Source organism: Mesoplodon densirostris, chromosome 14, assembly GCF_025265405.1.
Source record: "Mesoplodon densirostris isolate mMesDen1 chromosome 14, mMesDen1 primary haplotype, whole genome shotgun sequence".
In the NCBI taxonomy this organism is placed as follows: domain Eukaryota; kingdom Metazoa; phylum Chordata; class Mammalia; order Artiodactyla; family Ziphiidae; genus Mesoplodon; species Mesoplodon densirostris.
This window is the reverse complement of record NC_082674.1, coordinates 56,469,944-56,483,380: the sequence shown is the minus strand read 5'-3', so window position 1 is coordinate 56,483,380 and position 13,437 is coordinate 56,469,944. Positions and strand designations below refer to the sequence as shown.

General features: G+C 41.3%; 1 protein-coding gene across 3 annotated transcripts in view; it reads right to left on the bottom strand.

Annotated features, from left to right (window-relative positions):
• MEIS1 (Meis homeobox 1) overlaps nucleotides 1-13,437 on the bottom strand; it is a 139,835-nt gene that overhangs the window by 102,924 nt on the left and 23,474 nt on the right. For all 3 annotated transcript variants that reach the window (XM_060116825.1, XM_060116826.1, XM_060116827.1), the window contains one exon: nucleotides 8,161-8,272. In XM_060116825.1, coding sequence (XP_059972808.1) covers nucleotides 8,161-8,272 — 112 coding nt within the window. The remainder of the gene's footprint in view (nucleotides 1-8,160; nucleotides 8,273-13,437) is intronic.

Below are 13,437 nucleotides of genomic sequence, written 5' to 3'. Positions count from 1 at the left end.
GAAGAAGATCAGTATGAGTCAGCAGCCACGTGACTAAAGGTGGAGAAAGCAATGATGACCCCAGTAGTTCAAACAGCAAAGGCTCCGGGTGGCCACACGGGAAAACTGAACCAAGTTCCCTAGAGTGGCCTCATAGGGCCCAGAGATGCTGAACTTATATGGCAGTCAGAGGACGAAGGTAGAGGTGTCCCTCTGCAAGTTAGGCCAAATCCTACCCATTTTGTGTTTCAGTCAACAGCCTTGACCACAGAGTTCACTGTGTCTGGGTCACTGGTGTGTTGTGAAATAAACACACACTCACAGCCTCCTAAGAATATTCAGCATTTAGCAAATATTTCACTTGCATATGCTTGATGCTCTTGGGAGCACACACGAACTTCCTGAGGGCAAATACTATGACCTACTCATTTTTATAGCCTCAACAGCACACCTTCCACACAGTAAGTGCTTAATCCATTTTGGATGACTTGACTAGAATGCATAAATTTATATTTCCCTACTTAAATACAACTTGTGATCATATTTTGGCTCATCTGCAGAAGTGATTATAATTCTAAACTCTTTTTATCTCCTTGGGCTGTATTAAATGGATGCTTCCCTAAAATTAACTTCCTCACTTCTGCCTTGCCAAGAATGACACCCTGTGAAGAACCCACTACTGGAGACAATGGATTCTCTCCTGGTTTATTTTCTTGGGTAGAAACTGAAACATATGTTTCAGCTGTGCGGTGGCCCTGGAATGCCTAGGACGATGGACCTGAAAAACAAGTTATTGCTTATAGTTTAAAACCCAATGCAGAATCAAGAGAAGAAGGGAAGGTGAGAGAGAATAAGAGAAAAGAAAGGCCTTATTTGGAAACTGAATTAAATAATTACACAGTAGGATCTGGGTTTTTAAAGCTCAGGTCACCATTTTTATTATTTACATAAGGCAGTAAAATGCATGTTATTAATACGAGTGTGGAATATATTCTTCCACACGAGATGTGCTTTTGAAAAATACTTAACGGTTTTGGAAAGAAAGAACTAAGCATTATGAATCATTAACTTCCAGGTCCACTACAATAGAAAATATATCCCACTCTCGGTGAAACGCCAATGTTGTTATAGCCAGAAAAGCTTTCTCTAATTTACAACAGACTGAGTGAAACTGAAGAGAAGATACCTTTCTAAAAAGTTTTCATATCTTCTGGCTGTAGGACTTCCTGATGAATTGCCATAACATCATTATTCATAGAATTCTTTACCACTCATTTTTTAAACTATCACGGGATTCTTGAGAGACCAATGTCATTAATTCTAGGAAAGTCAGAGAACTGGTGTATAATTTCAGAAGTCCTACCAGCCACACTGGAGTTGGTATCTCTTAAGAAACAATCACAACAAGAACAAAATTCCAATCCATCACAGGCAACAAAACCCCAGTATCTGCACAGGTGACAACGGCAAGTGTCGGCAGCAAAGTCTACATCACATACCAAGTCCACCGTAATGTTGCAAACCAGAGGGAAAACAGAATTGTGGTTTTAAGGCCATACTTAACAAATATCACACCTCTTAAGTTTCAAAAACTAGAGTCCAAAATTTGATAAGCTATCCAGACCTTGAGTTCACACATAAATAAAAATGAGCAATCAACAGAAAATATACAAAATGATCCTGCTAATACCCTGCCTTTTCCAATCGAGGGTCTGACCCATTCAAACCCAGTCACATGAGGATGGACTCTGTAAAGGTCAATCAAAGGCAGGCTGAAACTCCAACTGTCTAGCTGACCTTCAGAGCTTGTGACAAATTGCTATCAGTCAATGTCAACTAATGACAGAGCTCTTTGGCTAATCAATTGTTCTAAAAATGATCAAGAAAACTACTCACAGGAAAGCTCATTTTCACATCAATGCCTGTGAAGTATGAAAAGCTCATTTTTTGAGTTTTTAATAAGCTCATAAGTAAAGCAGTTACTTGGTAACAGAGGTCACCTTACAGAAAAAGATAGAACCTTTGTCTGCCTTTTACATTCTTTTATTACCATATTATAGTAAAAATATGTGATGGATATGCCAGAGGGCTACATAATAAAGTAGGTAACACTTCATCTACTTGAGACAAATACTTCTGTGTTAGAGGGAAATCTATTTGGGAGTAAATAATTTCAAATGAATTTTTCAGTTGTTTAAGATGAAAAGCAATGACCAGGTTTACTACTGATGTTGCCTAATAGTGAGAAGACACACTTTCTGTGAAAACACTCATGGCCAAGTTCATGCCCCTAAATAAACAGTTATGACTTAGATGATGAAGTTATTTTTCTTTGTTTTAAGATGATCTGCTTTCATGATGCTAGAAGTCAAGCAAATGGAGAACAGAAAACGGTTACTCACATTTAATGAGTCAATAAAAGGTAAGGTGACTAGAGTATGGGGTGTTCTTGGGAAAACAATTCTCTGTCCATACATCTAATTCAACATGTTTGATAAGTTAATAATACGGACCTTTGGATAACATGGATTTGCAGCGTGTAATGACTTCCCCTTTCTTTTTTACACCTGACTTTTCCCATCAGGAAATCATTTTCCTATTCTGCCTGCCACTGCAAGCAAAGACCACACTTTAATTTGATTTAAATGTAACTTTAATTTAAATGTAACTCAAGTACCACACAGGGCTGCAGTGGCCCAAGGGCTAAGGCCTGTGGTCACAATTATATTTTACTTTTCTCTTCTCACCAAAGCATATTTTTCAATATGCATTCTAGTGCCATTGAAATATAAGAAGTTCCCGGAGAAGAACAAGGCTTAAGAGGTAAGTGTGAACAAATATAAAATCACGCAAGTCACCCTGACCAACAGACAAATGAAAGGAAAAAAAAAAAAAAAACCTACTTTTTAAACACTTTTCTTCCTTTTCAGGGTTCTTAGGTTATTATAAACATTTTGTTTTTAAAATAAGTTGAGATTAAAAAAAAAAAAGAAAGACAGAAAACTGTTTCAAAACAAGCAGTATTCACTTTGTGTCTTCATCCGAAAAACTGCGGATTACAGATTGTATCCTAAACCTGAGTTGTTACCGTAGTTTTTCAAATTAAAATATCTTCCGTGGCCTCAACTACTCTCAAGTTGTCCATAGGAAAGAAATAAAGGAGGGAGGGCAACACTTAAGCCGAGACATAATTGGAAGTATGTGAAAAATGAAGTGTCAGTTTGGTCAATAAAGGGCAAAGGTCAAGGGGAACAGCAGCCCAAACTCTGTGCGAAATTGCTCATTAAGACATCCAATCAGAGAGCTCCTTCCCACCTATCCCATTATTCATCAGACAGCTGACTGTTTCAAATGCCTGGGTTTGGGCTGTTATTACTTTTCTTCTTCATGTAAAAAGACGAGCGGGTATATAAATCGTTGCTTAGTCATCTGGAACAAAATGTGGCCCTTCCCTACATCCCTCTCCCTGCCTCACCCCCCCACCAAACCCCGCTCCCTCTCACCCAGCTCTGCCTGCTGGCTTCACAGGTCTGAAACGACTGCCTCGAGATTCCCTTCAATAATAAACGGAATTGCCTTCTGCCTATAGGTTGCCTGAACTCCTACAAAAGCTGGCGTGGAGGGGAGGGGACAGTGGGAGGCACTGGCCACTACTGATACATTTTATTATAAAGAAAGAGCAATGCTTTTCAATTGTTCCTCTTTACAGAAACATGCTGCTTTTGCTGTTTTTTGGGTTTTTTTAGTGGGAGCAAAGATACTATTGTTGATCTGAGTCCTGGCCCCCAAAGAAGTTCACAAGTGCGTTTTAGAAGTTCTAGAGACCAGTCAAGTCCTTTAGGGCTGAAATGTTTCACATCAGATTTCTATGTAGAAATAAGACTTTCTTTATCCTCACAAAAGAGGAAAACGAGATGAGCTTGAAGTGGGAAACATTCTACAACAGAAATGTCTTTACTTGTTTTGTAGGCTCCTTTTCTCAATTCAATAAATTTCAGAATGAGTGAAATGGTAGAGGCTCTTAATACATAATACAAATTAATCATATCAATCATCCTGCTCCTCTGTAAATAGCTCGATCATCATTCTACTCAGCACACAAAACTGGATTCTCAGTCCCCGGCAGAGTAGAACCCCCTTGAGGCTAATGCTGATTCTGTTTTATTCACAGCTCTGTCACTGTCACAGAGCGGAGTGCCAGGCCCAGTGCAGACACTGGGGGAAGAGTCCCTGAATTGACAACAGAAAGAATGGCCCTCGAATGATCTGTTTCCCATTCTTAGTCACACTCCAGTATCACAGCAAATAGGAGCTTGGGCTCTGGAGTCAGACGGTATGGGTTCAAGTCCCTACTGTACCACCAAGAAGTATGTGACTTGGGGTAAGGCTCTCAGCCTCTCTGCACCTCCGTGACCTCCTCTACAAAGTGAGGGATGAAATACCTACACTGACTGACAGCCCGTAATACATTATTTTATTATTTTATTACTATCATGTATTCGTCTCCCTTGACTTTCAACCCAAAACAGAGACGTGCCCAAGCTCAAAATGTGGTCAAGCACAGCTAAGGCTGCTTATGAGTTATACGGTGTCTGCGGCAGCCCTCCTGGGGAGGAGTACAATCCGGTGGGGAAAGGCACCAGATTTGCTTGGTGTTCTCCCTGTCCAGACTACACGCTTCCTACAATAGACCCTGATTATGGTCAGTAGGGCAGCCACACACAGTAGGATAAAAAAGACACATGAAAGAGAACAGTATCTCCCAATGTGCACCTCATCTTATGAGACTCTGCTTGGGGGTCATGAAAACACCCCATCCTAAAGTAGTTACAAAGGCAAGAGACCAAGATCTGGAGGTGATTCTCATGGTGACTCACTTCAATATTTCTGAGCTTTACTTTTCTCTCTTCTGAAATGGGAAAATAGCAAATCATTGACAGTGAGAAAATAAGAATCCAATCTCATATCTTTGGAAGTGCTTTGAGGAAGTTAAAGAGTAGACAAAATCAATGTCCCAGCCACAGCAGCAGAATCCCCAACCAAACACAGATGTTAGGCCTTCCTTTTAAATGCCCATTTAAAGGCGCTTTGCTATTAAAGAATCGATTTCCTGCAGGGGGGCCACAAGTGTTAATATGAAATGAATGTAGCTGCCATAAGAAGAGTTGCCATGATAAATAATTTGAGTTGGGGGAGAGATATATTATGTAAATCATGAATAAACATCAAATCCCTGAATAATATCTTTCACATTTGCTGATTACATACTTCACATATATTCTCTTCAGAATGCCCAGGGTTTTGTACTATATTTTTTATGCTTAGGTAAAAATGTGGACTAAAACTACTCTATCAACCACAAGAGCCACTCATTTGGCAAATCGTCAGGCGCTCAAAAATCCCCCAAATTGCTGGAACTCTAACTAGGAACTGTTACTGTTTGAAATCTGTCAGAACATTACAAATTTCCTGGATGACCGATTTTCTTTGCTTTACTTTGAAAGTCCAAAAGAACAGGACAGAGCCTGTTACATGCCTACCTTGTACCACAGACAAGGTTATTTAACGGAAGACCAAAGCCTAGGGGATTTCTTTTTTTTTGTACCCTGTGTGCCATAATGAAGTGACAAACATTGAAAAGGAATGAGGAAAAAAGAAATGCAGTACAAATAATACAGTAGAGAAAGTTTTAAAATATGTATTACTCCCATCTGTGAGGGAAACACCTCTTTGGATATGTTCTTGACAGATTGAGCTATTTCTGTCTATTGGGTATGTATAAAGACATATTTATGGATTTATAAATCTTTTGAAGAGGGCTGTTATTTACCCAGTTGACTAAAATGGACTCAAACTGTGTAAATAACTATTTAGGACATGCACTACAGGCCAAATGCTGGCACGGCTTACACATCCATGCCTGCCAGAAAAGGCAGACAGGAGAACACGGAAAAGCCACTGTGCACAGCTAATCCGAAGGCTGCACAAAGACCCAGCTCCACAGGTCCCAGGGATGAAAAAAAGAGTTGAGAAGCGTTGTGGTTGGCATGGAAATGCACCGAAGTTGTTACAGCAACACTTCCAGGCATCATTCTGCGTTTAGCAGGGAATAAATGGCACTGCCCAGGAGAGGGCAGTGCGGGGAGGGGCGGGGGGGGGAGGGGCAGGCCTGAAATTTTAGGCCTGATGCTGCAGGAGGGCTTCAACAAATCGCTCAGCTCATCCACAGCTTCTGTCCCTCCTCTGTCAAATGGGGCTAGACCTGTTTTATCTGCCACCAGAGTTGTTTTGGGCAGGTTCAACTGAGGTCATTCCAATGAGACTATTTACATGAAAATGCTTTAAAAAGAAAAACGAGGCGGTGGTCTTATATGAAAAAACAGAAAGAGGAAGGATGTAAGTGGAAAACTCTGGTAATGTGAGGGGTATACGCCTTACACTCACATTGACTATTAAATTGGCCTTTAGAGAGCACGTGTTGAAGGAGAAAGGAACCTGAGAAATTCCTGATTCCTTGTCCCGACAGGTCAGAGGGGAAGAACTGGAGTGGGGCATTTGCCCTCTGAAAGTCCTTTTATCAGATGATGTTTAAGAAAACTCATGTTTCCATTTTAAACAAATGCATTTCAGCAGTTTACAAGCCTTCAAAGTAGCAGCCAAACTACCCTTCTGATGGCAGTCTTAAAAAGCAAGACGTGAAAAAGAAAAACAAACAAACAAACAAAACACTAGGCTATGACCCCATGTAGCAACTCTGGAGTACAGGAAAAAGAATTGAGAGTCCATTTATACCTTTCTGAAAACTCTTGGTGCAAGCTGAATTCTGAAAGTAGGGCTTCATATGGAAATGCTGACCTCATCTTAGCTATAGTGCTGTGAACAGCAACCCCATAACATATACATACGCACACTTGAAAGGAAATAGGCCCCGTGGATTTAGGCTGCATATCGTTTTCCAGTAAAAGGCAGAGGTCAGAGGTTACTAGTTTCTGCCTCAGCTCTGAACCAGTTTACTCTTCCAGGCTCCATTTTTGCTAGACTTACAGTTGTGATGAAATCAGCAACTTTTCTCTGAACAATAAAATATCTCAAATGCTTAAAATTCTATGTGTAGAAGTTATTCCCAGTCCAAATAGCATACATCTGCCACCCCTCCCCCCCAAAAAAGAACTTTTCTGTTTCTGTTGTCAAATTAATCGTGTTCAATTCATTGTAGACTTTGCAATTTTAATTGGTATAGCCCAGTTCAGTTAGAAAACAAAATTCTTTTGTTGGGAAACAGCACTCCAGTGAAACATGATCATAAAACCGGATTTTAAAGTATGTACCTACTGTGGGTTCAGTCAGCTTCAATAAAGCCATCTTTTTATATTCAGAGAGAGAATACTCTCTTTGGTTGCATGAATTGAACACAAAATACCCTGCAGTAGTTCTCATCAAAAGTGGTACAAGACATCTAAATCCTCCTTCACCTTATTGCTGAAGCTTAACTTTATGTTTAAACTTTATCTGCTACCTGTTATAGTCAGACATGCACATCCATGGACACCCAAATACACATACAGGTATGTGCATTCCAAGAACCACACAAATGAAATTGATCTGGATTCTTTCCATTTCATCCTAATTCTCTTTAGTCTGACTTTGCCACGAAGCCAAGCACTTAAGAGATTCAAATAAGTAAATCCAGAAAAATGGCTTCAACCCAGTGAAGAGGGAAGCCCGGCATGGGTTTCTAAAAGACCCACTGCCTTCTAGGCATCTTAAGATATTGTTCAGTTGGAATCCTAGTGGGTGTTTCTTCATGATCTCTTGAAAAGCCTCTAAGGGTAGGGAATAATAACACTTTTTTATTTGTAGAGCAGGGTATTAGTGGCATACTATTTCCACACATTCGAATGTCTAATCTACTTCTCTACTCTCAGTCCATTCACTGACCCTGTTTTATGGAGGTGGCCAGGTGACAGGCAGCTAGGCAGCTGGTCTGGCAGAGAAAGAAGAAGGGGGTCGAGAGAGGAATAAAATAAGATGAGCCGGTTCTCATATTACACGGGGTTTATAGGAAAAACTGTATAAAGAGTTCTAGGAAAAACTGTATAAAGAGTCCCTCACCAGACATTTCTAATTTTTCAACCCTGAAAAATGACCCAAGTAGCAAGAGAACAAGAACAGCTCTCCTACCTTGCTCACTGCTGTTATCCCCACTGTGTGATGTGTGGCCCCCGCTGGAAGGGCCCGGGGTTCCTCCTGAGCGGGTAGATGCCGTGTCATCGTGATCTCTGTTCCAAGAGGGCTGTGAGGGCACAAAGCAGACATCTGAATAGAGTGGTCTGTTAACACGGTCCCGGTAGGGTCCCCTCGCACAGTGACAAAGTGGTGGAGGGCTGGAATGGACAGCCCCGTCATCTTTCCCACCCCCCTACACTAATGGTGCCAGCTCAGAGCTCCACTGGTGCATCTAAAATTTGCCAATTTCCGCTTCGAAGCTAAAATAATGTCTACCAATAGGTATTCTGTAAGTGATTGCATGCTTTATTACTAAGGAAAACAAAAACATTCCAGGCAAAGAAGGGGGCAGGGGGGAAACCGCTGCCACTTCATTCTGACTGTATTTTTAATGTCAAGCAACCCTCTGGCACAATAGTCTGCTGCTCTAAAAGTGCAAAATGAGAGTGGTGGTCTGTAACACTGCGGTGTGTAGAGGCTTCCGATTCATCCTAGAAGGCAAACATGGCAGAGCTTTTAAGACCTCACAATTAGGCCGGGGTCCATAATAGCTAGGATGTGTCAGCTGTTTGCCGGATGGTACATGGCAAATGGACCAGGCACAGGGACAAAAAGAAATGAGAATAACAATAGATTCACATGGACTGTGTACACTCAGCCCCATGCCGAGCCTTCTTGTACTATTGAAGGGAAAACAGATGTTGCTTCTTATCACTGGGTGCATTTGAAAGTATCATTCAGATAGGAAAAAACTGGCTGTAAATTAAATTCTTGGGGAAAACAATCATGGCGACTCTTCTCCCAAATCTCCCTTTATCACCAGAAAAGATTTCAATTAGCTTTTAGTGCTAGCTTTCAGAAACAGCTTTATGAGTCACTGGTCATCCTGCACAGTAGGGATGATGCAGAGTAGAAAGCTGATTCTTGGCTAGGAAGGGATATTTGTCTTCAAGATTACCAGCGGGACAGCACGATGATCTTGTATGTAAAATATGTCTACATCATTTCGGTCATTGAATGTCATGGTTCCTGACTGTGCAGTAGTGAAGTTACTGACCCTCCCAACATTTTAAATATGCCTAGCAAAACCAAAGACTCTTTACTTATTTCTTGAAAAGTATTTCCATATCCCAGAGAAGATAAGAAGAACTGAGTAGATGAAAATGTTTCAGACACCCAGGGAGAGAAAAGTAAAGATCCTATCTAAGAGTCGTGCCATATAAGAATCAAAGGAAGAGGTTCGCTGTTCCTGAAAAGGATGTTTGCCTGCCACCTGCTCTGTAATCTTGGCCAAACGATTACCGCAGCCCCCAAAATGAAATAAAGTCACAGAAAGATACGCGCCACTTGTGTGTCTGATTCAACCATTTACGCATCGTCTCAAAAACAGTGCTAATTGATCCGCTGATTCTGTGATTGAAAGATATGTGAGCTGTGAAAGAAGTGCTTCTGACAAACACGCATTCTGCAGCATGCCAAAAGAATGCTGTAAGACGCAATCTGGAACACATGCTCAGAATGCAAACAGTTAATGCATAAATTTTCAGTTTGTACAACTGCAGCTCTAAAAGGGGGACTTGTTTATTCAGAGCTCTGCAGAAAGAATGGTACAGCACCCAGGGGACAGACAATGCCAGGCACAAAACCCCGGTGCCTCGACATGTAAAAGGATGTTTTTCTATGTGCTACAAATCCCACTTGAAAATATAATTAGAAGGAGAAAATGGCAAACTATTGCATTAACTGTAATTGAACAAAAGACCGGCAAGGCATGTGGGAGGCTGCAGGAGCCCGGGGGAGTTTCAGGATGCATGAGATCCTGCGAGTGACATCTCCTGGGCACTCTCATTTTATTTATGTTGTCCCTACTACTATTGTGGACTGGTGATCTGACTTGTAATTAATAGAAAAGCTAGCGATAACAAGCTGAAATACAGAGCAACAGACTAACCTCATCAGAAGCATGTCTGTTAATCTGATTAAGACTGGGACTCCAGAAAGGTGACTTCGAACCAAAGATTGGTTCCATGTTACACAGGAAACTGTCCTCCTTTATGCTACGACAGACCTGATATATTCACTATCTTTTAATGAGCTCCACTGATTTATTCAGCTCTGCTCTGATCCCTCCCCCACTTTTCTACTGTGCAGGATGTAGATTAATTCAATGCTTAATTGTTTAGTAAATTCAATTTTCCACATTCTATTCTGCATAGCTTTAGCTAAGGTTCTTAAATCTTCAGCCCTGAGCCCTGAGCCCAGTGTTTGTGATCTGTGCCTACCTTTTTTCATCACCATTTTTCTTCATCCACCACTTAATTCACCATGAAAAGATTTTCCTTGCTGGAAATTCTGATTCCGCTATGATCTGTGAGGCATTCCGATTCATTGCCTTTTCATTGTGTTGGGTCTTAGATGCCGGGCTCCTCTTTTCTCACAGCTATTGCCACATTATACAGGCATTCATGAAAGAAATGTTGGATTCCACCTCAGTTTATCCAAATTTCGTGCAACCTATATGTTTAAATTTGTGTGCTCGCCAAAGGTAGGAGCCAATCTTTTCCACCTAATATCATGCTTCTCACAGCCTTGCTCTTCCAGAAAGGCCTGTGATACTGAATGCACTTCTCTGAAATGAAATCTAACTTTTGTGGTCCTCCCTCGAATTAGCATTTGGGGTATTAGCATTTCAAGAACACTGTAGTCATACAAAACTGAGCGTTAGGAGAAATCCACAAGGTTACCAAAACAGAACAAGAATTATGCTTAGTTCAGTTCATTAAGCGTGATTAAAGTCTAAGTATCAGAAATAGCTCATGAACTCTTCTAGTACAAATATGTAAGACAGCTCTAATCAGAAAGAACTCCCCCCAAATCCACCTACCACAGAATCTCAGTTATGATAACATATCTCTGTGACTATATGCAGTTACACCAAACAACACCGTTATTATTTTAAAAATAAAATATGTGCATTTGATTATGGACATATATCTGTGAAGTTGCGAGTTGCTTGGGGCCACTTGTAAAGTAAGGCTGACAGAATGAAATCAATGATGCATTGCCTTAGATGTATAGCAAACCTCAGTCATGGTTCTAAATTAAGCCCCAAAGAGCCCTTTTCTTCAATGTACGTCATTTCAGAGTAAGCAAAGTCTATGTTTTCATCTATTAGAAATCCATTAATACAAGAGGTCCTAACCTGAAGTCCATGGACCTCCTATAGAAGACCTCAGCTGGGGGTCTTGCATTAACAATAATTGTGTTATGTACATACTTGCATTTTTTCCCTCCTGGGGATAGAGTCCATAACTTTTCCCCGGATTCTCAAAGGAGTACGTGATTCTTTGAAAGTTTGAGAACCATTTCTCTAGGAGATGTTCACAGGGCTAGATGGAAAAACCAGGGCTAGAAAGACCTTAAAGATCATGGAGTCTGCATTCTAACTTGACATTGAGAGCCAACGATCCTCCAGACATCATTTCATATGTCATAAATGGAGGCAGCCAGCTAGGGGTTTTGCTCCATCAGAAAGTCCTTAGTCAATGGATAAATATATCACATAACATGGAAACCAATTTAATTTCCCTTTAATTTCCACTCATAGTTTGTCTAGTTCTGGGGCCCCCAAAAGGCAGTCATTTTAAATATTTGAAGCGAGTCTGTGATTCTCCCCATTTTTTTTCTCTCTTCAACAGCCTGAACACTCCCATTCCTCTACCACTACTCAAGAACATTTGAAAATAAGGTTTTTTTTTTAAAAAATGATAGGCTAAAATTATCAAGTGGTATATTTTATTGATAAGACAATTGTACTGGTATCTGGTAGTGAAATAGAAGCAATGACCCCCTTGACTACAGGCTCCTCCAGGGTGAGGGAGGAGAACAGTCCCCATCTTGTTCTTTCCTGGCTCAGCACAGTATATAGCTCAAGCTTAGGACTCAGTCAGTGCTTTGTGACCGTTCCACCAACATAACAGACAAACTGCAACTTTCCAACCTGTCCTTCCTCCTGAATAAAGCCATCCATTGGTGACTTTTTTTCTTCTTCCCTTCCTGAATCCTTTTTCCATTTATGCCTTAATTTTGGACATCCTTTAAGTCCTCGTATCACTTTCCACATTTTCCTTAAGACCATTCTTTTCACCACTGTGATTTGAGGTGTCACCCATATGCTCTGAAATTTGTGTGCCTGGACCTCTTCTTTGGGCTTTAGACTTGTATGCCCAACTCCCTGTGAAGCCATCTCCATATGAAGGACTCAACAAGTCCAAAGTTAAACTCTTCATCTCCCCACCAAACCTTCAACTTATTCCTTTTTGTTCTTGATCCTAGTGGGTATAACCCCATCCACCCTTGGTATAAACCAGCGGTCCCCAACCTTTTTGTTACCAGGGACCAGTTTCGTGGAAGACAATTCTTCCACGGATGTGGTGGTGGGGGCATGGTTCAGGGGGTAATGTGAGCGATGGGGAGTGGCAGAGGAAGCTTCACTCGCTCACCCCCTGCTATGTGACCCAGGGCTTGGGGACCCCTAGTATAAACCATCTGTGAGAACCATGCATGACACCTTTCTCTCTCACTCTCTCACACAAACTTCCCATCCAATCAGTCATCAAGTCTCATCCATTTCTCTCACGTTTCATCTTAGTAATTACTGTTCTTGTTAAGGCCCTCACAGCACTAAAGAGTTCAAGTCAAATCACTCCCCAGCTTTAAAAGAGTTCAATTTCACTGGAATATAAGCTCCATGAGGATAGGAACTGGTGTCTGTTTTGTTCACCATTGCATCCTGCGTATCAAGCACAGTGCCCGACAATTGGCTGGCACTCAGGAAATGTTTGTTGAATAAATGAATTGCTCCCTACTGCCTACAGAATACATTTTTGGGTCCTTAACCTGGTACACAAAAAAAAAAAACCTTCATAGTCTACCCTCTGGGGACCATTCCTCTCCTTGTTCCTTGTGCTCAGCATGTGATTTCTGGCAGATATGTTCAACTTTTCCCTCTGGGCCCTCCTCATCCTTGTCCCCTGCCTGGAATGCCCTGCTCTGCTGTACCTGGCCCCTGATTACCTCCTACACAGTTCAGATATCACCACCCCAGAAAGCCTTCCCTGATACATGCACAACCTTCCCCCTGGATGAGTGAGGCTCCCCTCCCCAAGCACTGAGAGTACCTTATGCACACTTCTATCATTTCATTCTCCTATTGTTTTGTGATGACCTGTT